This window comes from Mauremys reevesii, linkage group 4 (genome assembly GCF_016161935.1).
Source record: "Mauremys reevesii isolate NIE-2019 linkage group 4, ASM1616193v1, whole genome shotgun sequence".
NCBI lineage: Eukaryota > Metazoa > Chordata > Testudines > Geoemydidae > Mauremys > Mauremys reevesii.
This window is the reverse complement of record NC_052626.1, coordinates 70,556,699-70,574,979: the sequence shown is the minus strand read 5'-3', so window position 1 is coordinate 70,574,979 and position 18,281 is coordinate 70,556,699. Positions and strand designations below refer to the sequence as shown.

General features: G+C 37.6%; 1 protein-coding gene across 12 annotated transcripts in view; it reads left to right on the top strand.

The window, feature by feature from the left end:
- The window catches only part of FUT8 (fucosyltransferase 8), a 247,885-nt gene that overhangs the window by 116,275 nt on the left and 113,329 nt on the right, over positions 1 to 18,281 (top strand). For 6 of the 12 annotated variants that reach the window (XM_039538157.1, XM_039538161.1, XM_039538163.1 and 3 more), the window contains one exon: positions 4,757 to 5,177. In XM_039538157.1, coding sequence (XP_039394091.1) covers positions 4,975 to 5,177 — 203 coding nt within the window. In that variant the 5' untranslated portion in view covers positions 4,757 to 4,974. Of the gene's footprint in view, positions 1 to 2,930; positions 3,013 to 3,476; positions 3,499 to 4,756; positions 5,178 to 18,281 lie in introns of those variants that run through there. The other 6 variants (XM_039538164.1, XM_039538160.1, XM_039538166.1 and 3 more) reach the window with 4 other exon arrangements.

The following is an 18,281-nucleotide window of genomic DNA, read 5'->3' as shown; positions in this document are numbered from 1 at the left end:
TCCCATCACAGTACATTGACCTAAACTATGTTGACTCCAGCTATGTAGCATAACTTAGGTTGACTTACCATGGTAGTGTAGACAATGCCTAAGGGATGTAACTAGAAGTAATAGAATAAACTATTAGTGAAGTACTTTAAATGTCAACATTGTTAATTGTCATCGTTAGCAGAGTTAGTACCTACTGAAATGAATGGGGCAATTCACACCTCAAAGTAATTCTCGGGTATACTGCAAACTCAGGCAGACATTGCTTCATCGATTACACTCAGGTCCTATTCTAAAAGTTTTCTTTGGAATTGTAACAGCTTAGAGATTAGTTTCTTAAAAAATGTAGACTCAGGAGAAGAATTAACAGGTCTGTCTGCACCCCAACCCCCACCCCTTTGTGCTCTCCCAGGTGTGCTTGGGGAAATGTTGCTGTATTCAAAGTGCAGTTAGTCTCCCAACCTGCATATCTAAAAGTTCTAGGGTTTTTAATTGCACAAGCCTCGGGAAAACTACACTGAAGGGTTTCCCAACCTTTCCTGTTTGCCCATTTAGTATTTCATCAGACTTTTTTCTCACAATCTTGAGTTTTCATAAACCTGATAGGTTTGCAACCTTACATGGTTGGGAGTTCTTCAAGGAAAATAGAGGATGTTGCAGGAAATATGAATCTGGTCCCAAAAATCATGATTTTTCTTAAAAGTCATGAGTTTAAAAATAATAAATTGAGAATTTATTTGCTTTCTGGTTTTTAACCCTCTGCGTTTAGATTTTCTCCACAACCTTGAGAGTTAGAAACTTCCTTTTAAAAAAACACAAGGCTGAGAGCCTCATATAATAACATGACTCTGAGAGCTGGAACTGTATGAAAAATGCCAGATATCACAAGACACTTGATACTTTCACTATTGTTGATAATACTGAAGAAGTGGTGTGCAGGAAGGTATTCAGTAGGGGCATTTTTTCATTTAAGTCCGTAGAAAATCAATATAATAGAATTATAGAAATTTAGGGCTGGGAGGTGTACAAAGTTGGTTGAAATCAGAATTTTGCTATTTTACTATTTATGCTGGTAAAACAGAACAGGAGACATACAATTCTCCCCTGAGGAGTTCAGTCGCAAATTTAATGAACACTTATTTTTTTTAACGAGCATCATAAGCATGGAAGCATGTCATTTGGAACAATGGCCAAAGCATGAAGGGGCATATGAATGTTTAGCATATCTGTTACGTAAATACCTTGCAACGCCAGCTACAAAAGTGCCATGCGAATGTTTGCCCTTTCAGGTGATGTAAATAAGAAGCAGTTAGCAGTATCTCCCATAAATGTAAACAAACTTGTTTGTCTTAGCAATTGGCTGAACAAAAAGGAGGACTGAGTGGACTTGTAGGCTCTAAAGTTTTGGTTTTTTTTGTTTTTGAGTGCAGTTATATAACCAAAAAAAAAATCTACATTTCTAAGCTACACTTTCACAATAAGGAGATTGCACTACAGTACTTGTATGAGGTTAATTGAAAAATACTATTTCTTTTATTTATCATTTTTACAGTTCAAATATTTGTAATAATAATATAAAGTGAGCACTGTACACTTTGTATTATGTGTTTGTAATAGAAATCAATATATTTGAAAATGTAGAAAAACATCCAAAATATTTAATAAATTTCAATTGGTATTCGATTGTTTAACAGTGTGATTAATCATGATTAATTTTTTTAATTGCAGTTAATTTTTTTTGAGTTATTTGTGTGAGTTAACTGTGATTAATTAACAGCCCTAGTTTATACAGGTAACTATAGAAAAATGAAGGATAATCATTTCTGGCATACAGTGATGTTACAATACTGTTAAGAATAAACATATTGTATCACAAAAATGCTCTCTAAAGATGCTCACCAGCTATGATGAGAAGAAAAACATGGTCTCTAAGAGCATTTTGAAAGAATCAGTTCCCAAACAGAGAGGATTCCTAGTTGACTTTATAGATCTGATAATCAGACATGTCCAATTTAATTCAGAACTTCTGAAAATAGTTCTTATCCACTGACTTTTTCATCTGTGTCATCTGTTATTGCATAATTGGTTCTTTATATTATTTTAAATCCTTAAGAAACTTGAGTGTACCCTTGTCTGGATATGGTATCCATTTGCAGGAGATACCACTGAGGCATCAGTTAAAAAAAAAAATCTTATCACGTAGCCTTTGTCAGTGTGTGTTCCTTAATTTTCACATTGAATCTTGCCTTGTAGCAGTAAAAATTCATTCATTGTCTCTGACATCAGAGTCTTTAAAGATTAGCTTTTCCCCTGGGTTTCTGACTATAGTCTTTTTCTCCCCCCCCCCCTCTGATCATAAAGCAAATTCCACAGTAAATTGGATAATTTTCATCATCTAATGAAAGCGCCTCAGGGGTCCATTTTTCCCAATATATTTTTAATTGTATTCTAATCAAATACATTTGTGTAACATTTTGAATCAGTGCATATATTCTGTTGTGAGATCATATAATGAAAATCCATCTTGCAATGGATGTTTGCAGTGGAGGTAAGGAGGCAAAGTTAGAGTCCCAACTGAAACCTCAAAACCCTGTTTTTTGTAGTGGTAATCAAAATGGTCCATTTGCAGCAGTTGACAAGAATTTGTGAGGAACAGTGGTGGTGGTGGGGAGGGGAAATAAACATGGGGAAATAGTTTTACTTTGTGTAATGACCCATCCACTCGCAGTCTTTATTCAAGTCTAATTTAATGGTGTCCATTTTGCAAATTAATTCCAATTTAGCACTCTCTCGTTGGAGTCTGTTTTTGAAGTTTTTTTGTTGTAATATTGCGACTTTTAGGTCTGTAATCAAGTGACCAGGGAGACTGAGTATTCTCCAACTGGTTTTTGAATGTTATAATTCTTGACGTCTGATTTGTGTCCATTTATTCTTTTATGTAGAGACTGTCCAGTTTGGCCAATGTACATCGCAGAGGGACATTGCTGGCACATGATGGCATATATCACATTGGTAGATGTGCAGGTGAATGAGCCTCTGATAGTGTGGTTGATGTGATTAGGTCCTATGATGGTGTCCCCTGAATAGATACATGGACAGAGTTGGCAATGGGCTTTGTTGCAAGGATAGGTTCCTAGGTTAGTGTTTTTGTTGTGTGGTCTGTGGTGCTGGTGAGTATTCCAAACCACCATTAATGGCCCACACTTTGCATAATTACAATAGGCCCTCAGTTATATTTCATATTTCTAGTTTCAGATACAAGAGTGGTACATTTATACAAATAGGATGATCACATTCAGTAGGTTATAAGCTTTGTAATGATACCTTACAAGAAACTTTTTGCATAAGGCATATTCCAGTTACATTATATTCACTCATTAGCATATTTTTATAAAACCATATAGACTGCAACGTCACAGAAAGGAGGGCAAAAGAAGATTCCCAACTGCATAGGAAATACTGATTCCTGACAATCTGCACAAATGTTCAGTTGCTGACAAGGAGGAAAGAGTAAGATGGGGGGTTAGATGATTGCTTGCCTTTCTTATCAATTAGTACTTTAAAATATCAGTTCTAGATACAGTGAGACAAAGGAAATTGTTAGAACCAGGAGGTGATGTGTTTTGCTAAGCAGAAAATTAACTGAAAGATGTTTTTAAAAGGTCACTTTGGATAAAATTGTTTGTCTTGTTATGTCAAATGTAGTACATATACAATTGTTAAGACCAAATTAAAAGTAACTCGTATGTTTATTTATATACAAGTTATATATAAGTTTTAACAATTTGAACTGGCTTCATAAACTTGGTTTTGTTTGGAGATACATGGGTATGCATCATTGCATATGTTTTAGCATTACTTGAAGTACTTGTACATTCTTCACACTATTCAAACACTTAGTTGATTTTCTTTTTTTCTTTCGATTTGAAACCAGAAGGTTTCCTTCTGTGCTTAAATATATGGTGTTAATTTATTTGAAGTCCCTTTCCCCCTCACTCTCCTTTGAAAGTTCAGTGTTTCTTTGTAGAAAACATTTGTGAGCATTATTGGAAGGCCTAATAATGAAGCTGGATTGTGTTGCAGTTTAAATGAGAAATAAAGATTTGTGATTAATTTTACGTTTCCATACTTGAAGCCAGTGCAGGTTGACCAAGTTAAGATAGTTAGTTTATAAATTATTGCTTATAGTCTTTGGAGTGCTTGTAAGATGCTTAATTGCTGATGTAGATGCTGCTTGGCCAATCTACATGTCAGTAGTGGAGTCCATTATAAAAATGGCAACCCACCTCTTGTGTACAAAGGCAAGTACAATAATGATAGCTAATAGTGAGAGTTCATAAAAATGAGAGAGGATAGAAGATAAAAAAATATTATAATTTAAAAATAGCTATGCTTATGTTTCCATTTGAGATCATACAAAATTTAGTGCAGAATACCTATTCTGATTTATTGATTAAACCAATGACTTAATCTTTTGCAATGTGTGAAATGGTATTGGACAGATTAGTGAGCATTATTATTTTGAAGAGCTGATGATGCTTCATGTTGATTTATTTCTGGAGCAGATTTTGTCACATGATATATTTCTAATAAACACGGTTTATTTACTGTGAAAACTTAAAAGGTTTTCTTTCTTTAATTGATGAAGGAGTAGAAATGTAATCTGCCAGTTTTTTCTTGAATGTATATTTACTTTAATTGCAGTCCAATATATTCCATTATTTATAAATCACGTTACTTAATTACACTTGTTTTATTCTTTCTACAGAATATAAAACGAAGAAGCACGTGATATTAAAGCTTTCTACATACGTCTTAAGGATCTCTCTTAAAGAATTGCTCTAGGACTAACACTGATTATAATTTGTCTTAAGCATAATGTGGTGAAACAGAGGAACAGAAGTTGCCCATCTTTGTGCCGACTAAGGAATTACAATGTTTATGTTGTGAGCTAAAACAGTTTTGCAGTGAACCGAGCATCTGAAAATGCGGCCATGGACTGGTTCCTGGCGTTGGATTATGCTCATCCTCTTTGCCTGGGGGACCTTGCTATTTTATATAGGCGGACACTTGGTACGAGACAATGAACACCCAGATCACTCCAGCCGTGAACTATCCAAGATACTTGCAAAGCTTGAACGTTTAAAACAGCAAAATGAAGACTTAAGGCGGATGGCAGAGTCTCTCAGGTAGGTTTAAAAAAATTTATTCAGAAAACCTGTGGGTGATGTCTCAAAGTTTTTTGAAGTTTTTTTTTTATCCCATTGTTTATACACATTTGCAAGATTAAAACAGATTTCATACAAGCATTTTTTTCTAGTTATTCCTCTATGCACATGGTGGCATGATTTATTGTGAGTGAATGTTCAAAAAAATTAATTGTATGACAGTTACTATACATGATGATGATGTTTGACAGGATAGAGACAAATATAATCTATCTTAATGCAGACTTTGCCCCAGAAGGGCATTTTATAGACTATATATGTAACCCTTCTGCCAGGTGGAGCCAGCAGCAACAAGGGCCAGGTTCAGTATCTCGGGGTTCCTTTTCAACAATACAACACAAAACCAACTTGAGCCCCCACCCAGTGACCTGGGACAATTACACACCACCCCCTGGGCACCTCTAAGAGGCAATTCTTCCCCTCTCGCAAGCACTGAGTCTGAGTGTAGCAAAACCTTTTAATACAAGGAGGGAATTAACTCAGCATTAATTTGGGGAAACACAGCAACTAGGGTTCATAAACACAAACTATGAGCAAAAGACCCACCCCCAAGTAAGTTGGGCAGTGTCCTTTTCCCCTCAGGGTCTTAAGTCCAGCAACCCCAAAGTCCCTTTAACGTGTCTGTCCCTTCTCTGTACCCCACTAACAGTTGCTGTCTGTGGCCAGTGCAGCCCCAGAGTTCAGAGGTTCATTTGAAAAGTTCACCTCCCACATTGTATGGAAGGCGGGGTGGAGGGAAGTAAGGAGGCACCTTACATGCTGCACTGCTTGAGCACTCACTCGTCTCCCCAATGGCCGATTGCCACACCTCTGCGGGACTCTGCTCTGGCCCTCTTCACCAGCTTCTCTGCTGGCCAGCTTCTCCACCAGCCTCCCTGCTGGCCACTTGCCACGCCTCTCCACCAGCCACCCTGCAAGCCGCTTGCCACACATCTCTGCCAGCTGCCCGCTTGCCAAGATGCCCCCCAACACTTAACACAGCTCTCAGGTTTCAGTTTTAGTAAAGGGAAATCATGCCTCACCAATCTACTAGAATTCTTTGAGAGGATCAACAAGCATGTGGACCAAGGGGATCCAGTGGATATAATGTACTTGGATTTTCAGAAAGCCTTTGACAAGGTCTCTCACCAAAGGCTCTTATGCAAAGTAAGCTGCCACAGGATAAGGGGGAAGGTGCTCTCATGGATTGGTAACTGATTAAAATATAGGAAACAAAGGGTAGGTATAAATGGTGAGTTTTCAGAATGGAGAGGTAAATAGTGGTGTCCCTCGGGGTCTGTTCTGGGACCAGTCCTATTCAACATATTTATAAATGATCTGGAAAAAGGGGTAAACAGTGAGGTGGCAAAATTTGCACATGATACAAAATTACTAAAGATAGTCAAGATCCAGGCAGATTGCAAAGAGCCACAAAAGTATCTCTCAAAACTGGCAACAAAATGACAGATGAAATTCTATGTTGATAAATGCAAAGTAATGCACACTGGAAAACATAATCCCAACTATACATATAAAATGATGGGGTCTAAATTGGCTGTTACCACTCAAGAAAGAGATCTTGGAGTCATTGTGGATAGTTCTCTGAAAACATCCACTCAATGTGCAGCGGCAGTCAAAAAAGCAAACAGAATGCTGGGAATCATTAAGAAGGGGATAGATCATAGGACAGAAAATATTATGTTGCCTGTATCTAAATCCATACTACACCCAATCTTGAATACTGTGTGCAGATGTGGTTGCCCATCTCAAAAAAGATATATTGGAAAAGGTTCAGAAAAGGGCAACAGAATGATTAGGGGTATGGAACGGCTTCTGTATGAGGGAAGATTAATAAGACTGGGACTTTTTGCCTTGGAAAAGAGACAGCACAGGGTAAATGTGATTGAGGTATATAAAATCATGAGTGATGTAGAGAAAGTAGATAAGGAAGTGTTGTTTACTACTTCTCATAAAACAAGAACTAGGGGTCACCAAATAAAATTAATAAGCAGCGGCTTTAAAACAAATAAAAGGAAGTATTTCTTCACACAACGCACAGTCAGCCTGTGGAATTTCTTGCCAGAGGATGTTGTGAAGGCCAGGACCATAACAGGATTCAAAAAATAACTAGATAAATTAATGGAGGATAGGTCCATCAATGGCTATTAGCCAGGACGGGCAGGATTTTGTCCCTAGTCTCTGTTTGCCAGAAGGTGGGAATGAGCGCCAGGGGATGGATCACTTGATGATGACCTGTTCTGTTCATTCCGTCTGGGGTACCTGGCACTGGCCACTGTCAGAAGACAAGATACTGGGTTAGATGAACCTTTGGTCTGACCCAGTAGAGCTATTTTTATGTTCTTATGTTCTCAGTGATTTCAGCTCTCAGTGATATCAGCTGTTAGTGGGGGAGTCTCACTGCTGGTGGACACTGGGCAGTCTCTCAAAATAGAGACACTGTCCCAAAGTAGGTCTAATACTTAGACCTAGGTATCAGTGATTTCAGCTCTGCAGCATGTAACACGATGCTCAATTGAGTCTAAATTAACTCTTTTATTATGTCATGGAGAGAGGAAAGGTCTAATGGTGTCTAGGACCCTTAAACAGGACCCTCACCAGCAGGTACAAATACCTGTCTCCACCCTCTCTCAACTCATTGGGCTTTGGAACCTATGTCCCCTGCCTAGCGAGTGCTGTTCAGTTGAGGGTGAGTCCCTCCATTGGGGTATGCCAGGTACTATTCTGCTGCCCTCAGTTCACACAACAAGGATAACAACCCTTTATTACTCCTGCCCTAATAACAAGGAGACTGGGGATCTAACACCAGGCACAAGTGATCATTTGGGCAAGCAGTCCCATCATGCTGAGTACCTACGCATGGTGCAGGTGTCCATGCAAATGAGATCAGCTTCTGAAGTCTTTTTCCACAGCTCACCACTAGATGTCAGGGGAGAGCTCATCCAGACTCTGCTTACATCTGTACAGTAGAAAATTAATTTATTTTAAAATGTAGAATGTTAACTGTTATAACAAAGATGCCTTCTATTAAAGATATTTTCCTAAGCATTTGGATTGCTTGTAATTGACATTGACGAGATGTACTATACTGAAGAAACGTTAGTGTTCACATTTTAGAAAAGTAGCAGAATTCATTTGTAATTTTATTAATCTGTGAACAAATTGTGCATAGCACATGAAGTATGGAGAATTCAATACTTTGGTCATCTTTATTATTGAATGGAACAGTGTGTGCAACATGCTGTCAGTGTTAAAGAAATGAAGTGATATTCCTATCCTTAAGCCCTGTTTATCCCAGGGACATTTTTCAATAATGTCCAGCTGTTACCACCATGTGGAGCAGAATGCTAGTGGAGACTAACTGCTGGCTACCACCATTTTAACATTGTCAGTTAGATCTTCTTCAAGTAAATCTAATTGTTATGGTGATTACAGTAACACCAGCCAATGACATGTCTACACTAGACACCTAGCATTGCTAACCTTGATAGAGCTGAACTGTGGATGGAAAACTTTTGCTTTAAGTTTGAACAAATACTTTTAAATAGTGCAAAAAATCATTTTTAGAATTAAACTATCATCTGATATTTTTGCACACCTCTTCACCTTACTGGGCACAGACAACCCTATTAATATTAAGAGATTATACATGCATTGAGGGAGAAATTCCAGTACTTGATAGATAAGTGTTTAGAGTGAAACAGGGCGGATTTCCCTGCCTCTGGTGAAGTTCTTCCCCCTCACTGAATACTGCTAAACTGGTCCTATGAAGGATAACTTATTATTGAATCAGAAAGAATTATGAGATGTAGTTTTTCACCTTTCAAATCCTGCAGATTGTACCAAACAGCATTTGTCATTTCACAATATTTTCCAAAGGAAAGATGCCTCTTTGCACTCCTGCAAAGGCATTATCCTCCTGACAATTACATTTCACAGTTACTTTAAATTGGACTATCTACAGTCATCCGATAAAAGTCTCTATTAAATGATCTGTAATATTTTTCTAATCTCTGTTAATGTATGCTGGTAAATAAATTGACTAAATGTTTTAGTATATTTTTGTTGACATAATATTGACATACGTTAGGAGTATCTTCCTATTTTAGAGAAAAAGGAAAGACCTTTTCATCAGCCACATTTTAAATATTGTCTAAACAAGCTTAATGAAATATGACTTTCTATTAGTCCTATGTTACAATGTATATATTATAGTAAAGTGTAGTGCCAGAATGAGAATCTGTGAAGAAATAAAGAATAGATTTTAAGGTAAAAAAGGATCAATATATCCATCTAGTCTGAACTCCTGCATAGCACAAGCCATAGAATTTTACTCAGTAATTCCTGCAATGGAGAGAATTATTCATCCCTGTCATATAAGTGAATAACTATTGAGCCCAATAACTTGTGCTTTAACCAGAGTTATATTTTAGAAAGACTATAATCTTGATGCAAAGACTCCAACTGATGAGTTTATCACTGACCTTGATAAAGCTTCTTTTGATTAATTCACTTAAGAAGTTATTTCCAATTTGAATTTTTCTAACTTCAACTTCTATCCATTGGATTCTGTTATTGCTTCTAGATTAAAGGGCCTCCCTATATCAGATATCATATTGCTATGTAGGTATTTATAGACTAATCAAGTAACTGTAATTGCCTATACACCGATACTAGTTGCCTTGGTAATAAACAAGAATAACAAATTTCTTTTTATGAGCATAAATTTGACCTAGTTGATATTACTGAAAACTGGTGGGGAGATTTGCATGACCAGGACTCTCAAGAGTTGCGATCTAACAATGCTGCCGTCTGCACCTGTTTCCAAATTCCCCTTTGATTAGTGCCTAGCTTACTTTGCCTACAAATGGAGGGCTATCACAATGGACAAGTGGATACTAGATTTCATGCACTTTGGCTACACCATCAAATTTCTTTCTCCACCTCCTCCAAAACCACCTTCTCGACTCCTCTTCCAGAACCACTCTTAAGAGGAAATCCACTGACAGGAGGTGGACTCTCTCCTTGTGTTAGGAGCAAGTTCCACTCAGCATCAAGGGAAAGGATTTTACTACAACTATTTAATAGTTCCCAGGAAAAAGGGAGGATGGAGACCGTTCTTGACCTATGATGGCTAAATATTTTTATTCATGAATTAAAATTCCACATTGGAAAATAAAGTATCTTCCAATACAGACTGGCTAACCTAGTGAGACCAGTTTTAAACTAGGTTTGACTAGGGTGGGAGATAAAAGCCTACAGGTAATTCCAAAACATGGAAACCTGGGTGAAGGGTCAGAATCTGGGGAGAACCTGGGCAATCACAGCAGGGTGAAGGAGAGATAAGGCAAAATAGAGGAGAAATCTAATGACTATCATAGGTATCTGTATACTAACATAATAAATATGGGGAATACACAGGAAGAACTAGAAATACTAGTGAGTAATCAATTATGACATAACTGGCATCATAGAAACTTGGTGGGATAATTCAGATAACTGGAATATTGTATAGAAGGATACCGCTTGTTCAGGAAGGACAGGCAGGGAAAAAATGGTTATGCATTGTATATCAAAGGATGTGTACTCTTGCACCGATGTTGTGATAAAAGTGGGAGACAGACCTGTTAAAAGTCTCAGAGTAGGGACAAAAGGAGTTAAAAACAAGGGTAATGTCATGGTAAATGTCTACTATAGATCATCTAAGCAGAAAGAACAAGGAATACAATTATCCAAAACAGGGTACTTGATGGTTATGGGGGACTTTAACTACCCAAACATTTGTTGGAAAGTAATACAGGAGGGCACAGATTATCCAACAAGTTCTTGGAGTGTATTGGAGAGAAATTTTTATTCGAGAGGTGGAGAAAGTGACAAGGGGAGAGGCTATTCTAAATTTCATGCTGATTGAGAATTTGAAGGTGGAAGGCAGTTTGAGTGAAAGTGACCATGAAATGATAAAGTTTACGATTAAGGAATGGTAGGAGGGAAAACAGCAGAATAAAGACAATGGGCTTCAAGAAGGCAGACTCAGAATTGGTAGGTAAAATTCTGTGGGAAACAATTCTAAGGAAAAAAGAGTACAGGAGAATTGGCAGTTTATTAAAGGGACATTAAAAGGGGCACAAGCAAACTATCTCAGCATAAATGAGGTAGGATCTGAGGCTAAAATAGGAAAAGAACAGGTTAACGATTACTTAGACAAGTTAGAAATCTTCAAGTCAGCAGGGCCAGTTAAGGAACTGGCTGAAGAGATCTCTGAGCCATTAGCGATTATCTTTGAGAATTCCTAGAGGACGGGCAAGATCTCAGAGGACTGGAAAAGGGCAAATATAGTGCCTATCAATAAATAGGGGAACAAAAACAAGCCAGGGAATTATAAACCAGTCAGCTTAATTTTGCTATCCTGAAAGATAGCCTATCCAGCCCATAGAGGACAAACCTTAGGACTGGTCCACTGCCTAGCCCAGCTAAAGTGATTTCAGCTATGCTGGTGCTAGGTAGGTGTCACCTCTGCATTTTCTCTTGCCACAGTTTTGCCTCTTTGCCATCTCTTGTCACACTGCTGCAGTGCCATCCCTACTCCGGATCTGGTCCAGAGGCTGTGCCACCTAATCCAGCTATAGTAATTACCTCCCTGTTGGTGCTGAATAGGGGGTCTTTAACAGAGTTCACTCAGCTCTATCATGGTACTCTGCAACTTCAGCAAAGGTCCAGCTGTGGAGGGGGTTCGGTGGCATATAGAACCCTTGAGCAGAGTGCTTGTCACCAGAGATTCACTCCTTGCCACATGATAGAAACTCCTTGTGGCCAAACTCCATTCCTCAGTCTTGCAAAACTGGAGATTTGGTTTTGGTGCCCCATCACTCAGAGTACGTTAAAGGCAGTTTTTGTTGCCTTTTTGTCACATAATAAGGATAGTAACATTTCATTTACCTATATACCCAAAATTTAAATGAAGTTTAATTAAAACAAGTAGAATGTTCATGCTGAGATCATAATTAATATGCAAATAAAGTCCATCTTATTCTGTTTATTCCTATGCTTCCCCGATCGATGGCAGCAGAAAGCTCATTCCTTCTACAGCTTCTGACCACAGGCTTACATTTACTTCCAGATAGTTCATAAAAATATTTAGTGTTGTGCTAGAACCGATCCCTGTGGGGCCCCATTACAAACACCCCCATTTAATTATAATTCCCTGTTGAATACTGCTTTCTGAGATCTGCTAATTAGCTAGTTCTTAATCCATTTAATTCATACTTTATTGAAGGGGTGTAGGGTAAATTTTTAATCAAAATCTTGTTCAGTACTAAGTCAAATGCCTTACAAAATTCAAAATATATTAAACCTATGTGGTTATCTTTTTCACCTGACTTGTAACCTCATCAAAAATGAAATCAGATTTGTTTGGCAAGATCTGTTTTCCATGAAAATTGGCATTAATTATAGGGTTGCCAGCCCTCCCGTCCTGAACTCTCCAGGACTTAAAGATTAGTCTTTAATTAAAGATTATGGCATGTGATGAAACCTCCAGGAATATGTCCAACCAAAATTGGCAACCTGAATTAAGTACATTCCCATCCTTTAATTTTGTGTTGATTGAATCCTGTATCAGTTTTTCCGTTATTTTGGCCTGGACTGACATCAGACTAACTGGTCTATAATTACCTGGATCATCTTGCTTGCCCTTTTTGAATATTGGCAGAACTTTAGCACTTTTCCAGTCTTCTTGACTGTCTAAGTCGAGAAGACTTAAATTCTAAGATTTATTAACAATTAACATCAGTAGGCCAGAGATTTCAGCCATTTCTTTTAGGACTCGTGGACGTAAATTATCTGGGCCTACTGATTTTAAAATGTTTCTTCCTATTAGATGTTATTTAACATCCTCCTCACGCATGGACTGGAAAGTATCATCATTCTCATGTGATATTAGTACATCATCTTTTTTCTTATCAAAGACAGGACAAATTTTTATCGAACACTTCTCTATTTTCTTCATTATTACTAATTTTATTATCTCCATCTAGTAATGGGACTATATACCATGGTTAGTTCTTATGTTCTTGATATACTTAAAAAGCTCCTCCTTGTGTCCTTGGCCCTGCCAGCCGTGGATTTTTTCCATGGTGTCTTTACCTGGTCTTACCAATTTTATACATTCAATAAATTTGAATGTGTTGATTTGTCTACTTCCCATTTTTCCATTTGTTATGTATTATAATTGTCCTTTTTTATTATTATAAAATTGTGACTTTTTAGCCATCTAATAAACTCTTCTTAAACACCTCCCAATTTTCATTCAGATTTTGTCTAAATTTTTCCTCCCTATTAATTTCACTTAGTTTTCATCAGCTTTGGGAAAGTTAGCCCTTTTGAAGCACCAAGTATGTACATTTCTGGTTAGGACTCCCTCTGTTTGCCCATAATGGGGCTATGATAACTGGTCCCTCAGCAACCACCAGCTTCTAGTCTGCTGATCAGTTAATGCGATCCATGCCTTCTCCTGAGGCTCGGTTTCTTGTAGGTTTCCCAATTCAGGGCTCCTCACTGCACACTCCAGGTCTTTTCTGCTTCAGATCCAATATCCCTGTGTCAAGAGAGCTCTGCTCTGAGGCTTTATTGCTGCCTTTTTTGTTCCCTAAAGCATTGATACTGATGGCAGGTTTTGTGGGGCAGGATTGACAGTTCACATTTCTAGGACTGACCATTTATCCCTTCCTGACTTGGACAAGTGTGTAGTTTGTCTTCCTCATCAATGTCAATCAGATATCTATAATCTGATTATATTAGTTAATTGTATATATTTTGTGAGCTAATCATAGCATATGCTAGACTATCTACTCTGACTTCAAATATCTGTATAATTAGGTCAGATAACCAATCTGTTGTAAGAATGTCTTTTGAAGAAAAGGCATATAGACTAGAATTGGAAAGTCCAGAAGCCTGAAGCTGTCCTTTTTAGATTAAAGACACTAATTTTGAAGGCAACTATCTAACCTATTGACATTTTTCCTAATGCTTCTGTGAGTATTATACATTTAGGAAAAGTATCCTAAAATGTTTAATTTTTTTCTGAGAGTAGGAAGGGAAAGTGGGATTGAAAGAATCAGAAGTACTGTAGTTATATTTCCTCTGGTCCTTTCAACAGTATTATGTATGGAAGAAACCATATGGAAGGAGCAGTATTCTTTCTCCATGTATGAACTCTGAAATATAGCCTCTCTGTCTGTCTGATATTGGTCAAAGCTAGAATTCACTACTTTGATCCATTGATTGCCACTGAAATATATCAGTGTTAATTATAAACATATAAAATATTTTTTCTTCCCTCTTGAAAACTATTAGACCTCAATTTATGGGGTTTTAGTCTTCTGACCGATGGCTAGCCATGATGATAGTACTATCCTTTCCGATCGGTAACTCGTAGCATTTAAAATTACACAAGAATAACATTTTCCTTTGTTTCTTTGCTTCTCAATACAATACCTTGATATACCTAAACTGTTTCCATTTCACTGTGTCTAAAATAGATTATAATCTTGCAAGTACTCTGCAAGTAATCTATATTCTTTTCTTTATCCTCCCGCAACCTTAGATGCCCAGGGTATCCATCAGTTTCCGCCACTTATTTTAGACTTTTATTAGTCTGTTTAGACTTCTGAATGTCATGTTGATGGATTTGGTTTCTTTCTCTTTGTGAAATGTTTCTCTAGGTTGCCTTTTTTCCTCTTTCCAGATGGTATCCATATTATCACTTGATGTAAAAGTGATGTTGGTAGCATTTTTAAAGCATATCCTAAATGTCTATCATCATATTTTTACCATGTTTGATGCTATAGGTTGGTTTGCTCTCCTTAGAATTTCTGATGTTGCAAGAAATTCTGAAGTGAACACTGAAGTTGTTTTGCAGGAATTTACTTGGGATTGAGTTGTAATCAGTTTCTGTTGCAGAGTTCCATGACTCTGCTCCATAAAGAGAAGACACATGATGCTGGTGTTAAAAATGTATATATTTGTGTAAATGTCAGTAATGTTACTTTTCAGGTTGATGAAAGTGGTTTGCTATTTGTTGCTTGACATCTAGCATGGTGCAGCGATCATTGCACATCTCACTCTCTAAATAGGTAAAATGACTTACTTCTAGTGTTTCTCTGTCTACTCTCATAGTTGCTTTGGGGATATTGATAACCATATATATTTGTCTCCCCCTTATTGATGAACAAACCAACTTGTTTTGCTATGATTGCAAAAAGATGGGTCTTTTCATCCATTAAGCCATGTATTGCACTAAGCAGGACAATGTCATCTGGAAAAACAAGGTAAACCAGTTGTTCATTTGTCCATTAAAATCCCTCACTTATCTTCTGTGGCCTTCTTCTATCCAGATTAGTGGCACAAAAGTTCGGCAAAATCTTTCTATAGCTATCAGAGCAGATTTCCACTTCTATAGCTACATTTAATTCCTTCAAGTCCCCCGCTGGGGTTTCTTAGGATTCCCAATCAGCACAGGCTGGTGTAGCTGGCTCCTGTGTCTCCCTCCTGCAACCCTCAATTCAGGGGGCAGGGAAGGTCAGGAGATGTGCCCAGAGCTTGCTGTGCTCTGGCTATCCCCAACCAACATAAGGATCTCTGGAGACACTCATTTGTCTCAAGTTAGAGCTGCCTCCATGGTGCTCTTATCTGCATTAAAGCATCTGCCATGGACTAGTGTAGAATTGATTAGTGGAACTGCAGAATGTACAAGGAGGGACCTAGGTTGATGTGGCATCTGAGTAATTTCAGACTCTTTGTGGGAAGAAAAGGACAAGTTCAAGATTTATTTACGGTCAGGGAATGAATGCACAATTGTGGTCTTGTATATAAAAGTGTGAGATATGTCACTCCTGTGGCAACCAACAGCAGGGCTCTCTCATGCTACATGAGCTTCTTATCAGGGTGAGGAAGGCGATTGCAGTGAATTTATTTACCCAGGAAAAACAGTATCTTATGACATATTACTATTCCAATTTCTGGAATACTCTGCCTGATGTGACAGTTAGGAAAGCGATCAGCAAATGAAAGACTTTGCAAGATATGGGGTTCTGGACACTATATTTGCTAACAATAGACCCCAACTTGTTTCTGAAGAATTCAGAAAATTTTCTCTTCATTGGTTGTTTGACCATCACACATCCTTTCCAGCATTCCCATGAAACAATGAATATGTGGAGTCACCGGTGAAAACATCAGAGACTACTATAAAAATGGTATCCTTACCATTACTGGTGCACAAGAATGTGTTGTCACAGGGATGCCTGTGTATTCCAGTACAGCTTCTGATGATGAAATGTCGAACCAAAACCCTGCTGCTGCTGCTGAGGAGAAATCTACTGCAGCCTGAAGTAGTGGGGCACTGCAGAATTGAGATGGTTTGTCACATCTAAGAGCTATTTACACCTTTGACCCCTTTGTCTGAGTGTAATCCCTTGAGGTGACAGGTCTTTTGCTTTCACCTTTCTCAGGGTAGAATCCCATGATTCTCCTGCTCTCCAGGGCGCAGCAGAGAGTTTACCAAACGTTTGCTCGGTGTGCCTGACTGGATTAATCTGCCCTGCAAGACTTCCCTTCGACACTGTGCCCAGTGCATGAATCACATAAAACAGACTATTTTGTATGGGATGGAAATTTTATTGTTTTTAATTTGTTTAAAAAACAGGAAGGCTGTAGTCTGAGTAGAACTGGAGAAAGAGTCAGACGTCAGGAGGGATCTAATTTAGTGTGGCACCAGATGCTGAAAAAAGGAAACCAGGACAAGGCTGCTAACATACTAGTTACTTTTTACTACAACTGCCTATCTGCTGCATCCATTAATACCAATGAAAAAGCAGAGGAACAGAACCAGGTAAACTTACTTGACTTCCTGGCAGCCCCCACTGCTCTGCTGTTCCCAGTAGCATGCATTCACATTTAATATATTTTTTTATAACTTTTGATTTCTCTTTTATGCTTGAGAGCATATGTGGGGCATTTTCAAGACTATAGTGGGGAGAGGGGGGAAAAGGTGGTTACTCCTGAAGAATGCAGGAGGCATCTCTTGGACAACCAGTTAAATATAACAAATATCTAATAAGCCATAAATGTGACATGGGCTTTCAGTATCTCACATCTTTCTCTAAATAGAATAATATTTAAAACAATTGTCCTAGAATACATTGTTTATATTTTTATGATAATTTATGCTGATCTTTAAAATAAAGCAGTAGCCAAGAGTTAGTGGATTCAGCATCTATATTTGAAAGAGATTGTTTTAATTGCACCTGGGATCATCGATTAAACAAAAAATACCTCTCAGTTTCAGAGATGTCTAAATTAGAATTAGGGAGAGAAAACTATTGTTATGCAAAATAACGTCTGGGTTTAGACATTTATTTTAGATCACAGTGATCAGTGATAGAAGGGGCTATAACAACTATTCCTAAAAAAACCCAAAATGCTGTATCTTCACAGTAGAAAGTGGTGTATTTTTACATTAAGATAGCTAACTCAGGTTAGCCAACTGGATATAAAATCCTAGAAGATACAAGGAACAGTTCTTTTTACCTTGATGTAGCTCGTCAATGTCAGCTATACCTGGGGTTTGCTACAATGAGGTAAAAACTAGGGCTGTCGATTAATCGCAATTAAGTCATCTGATTAACTCAAAAATTAATTGTGATTAATCGCAGTTTTAATCACACCGTTAAACAATAGTAGAAGACCAATTGAAATTTATTAAATATTTTTGGATGTTTTTCTACATTTTCAAATATATTGATTTCAGTTACAACACAGAATACAAAGTGTACAGTGCTCACTTTATATTATTTTTTATTACAAATATTTGCACTGTTAAAATGACAAAAATATTTTCCAATTCACTTCATACAAATACTGTCGTGTAATCTCTTTGTCGTGAAAGTGCAATTTAGAAATGTAGAATTTTTTTTACATAACTGCACTGAAAAACAAAACAATGTAAAACTTTAGAGCCTACAAATCCACCCAGTCCTACTTCTTATTCACAATGTCACCTGATAGTGAGAA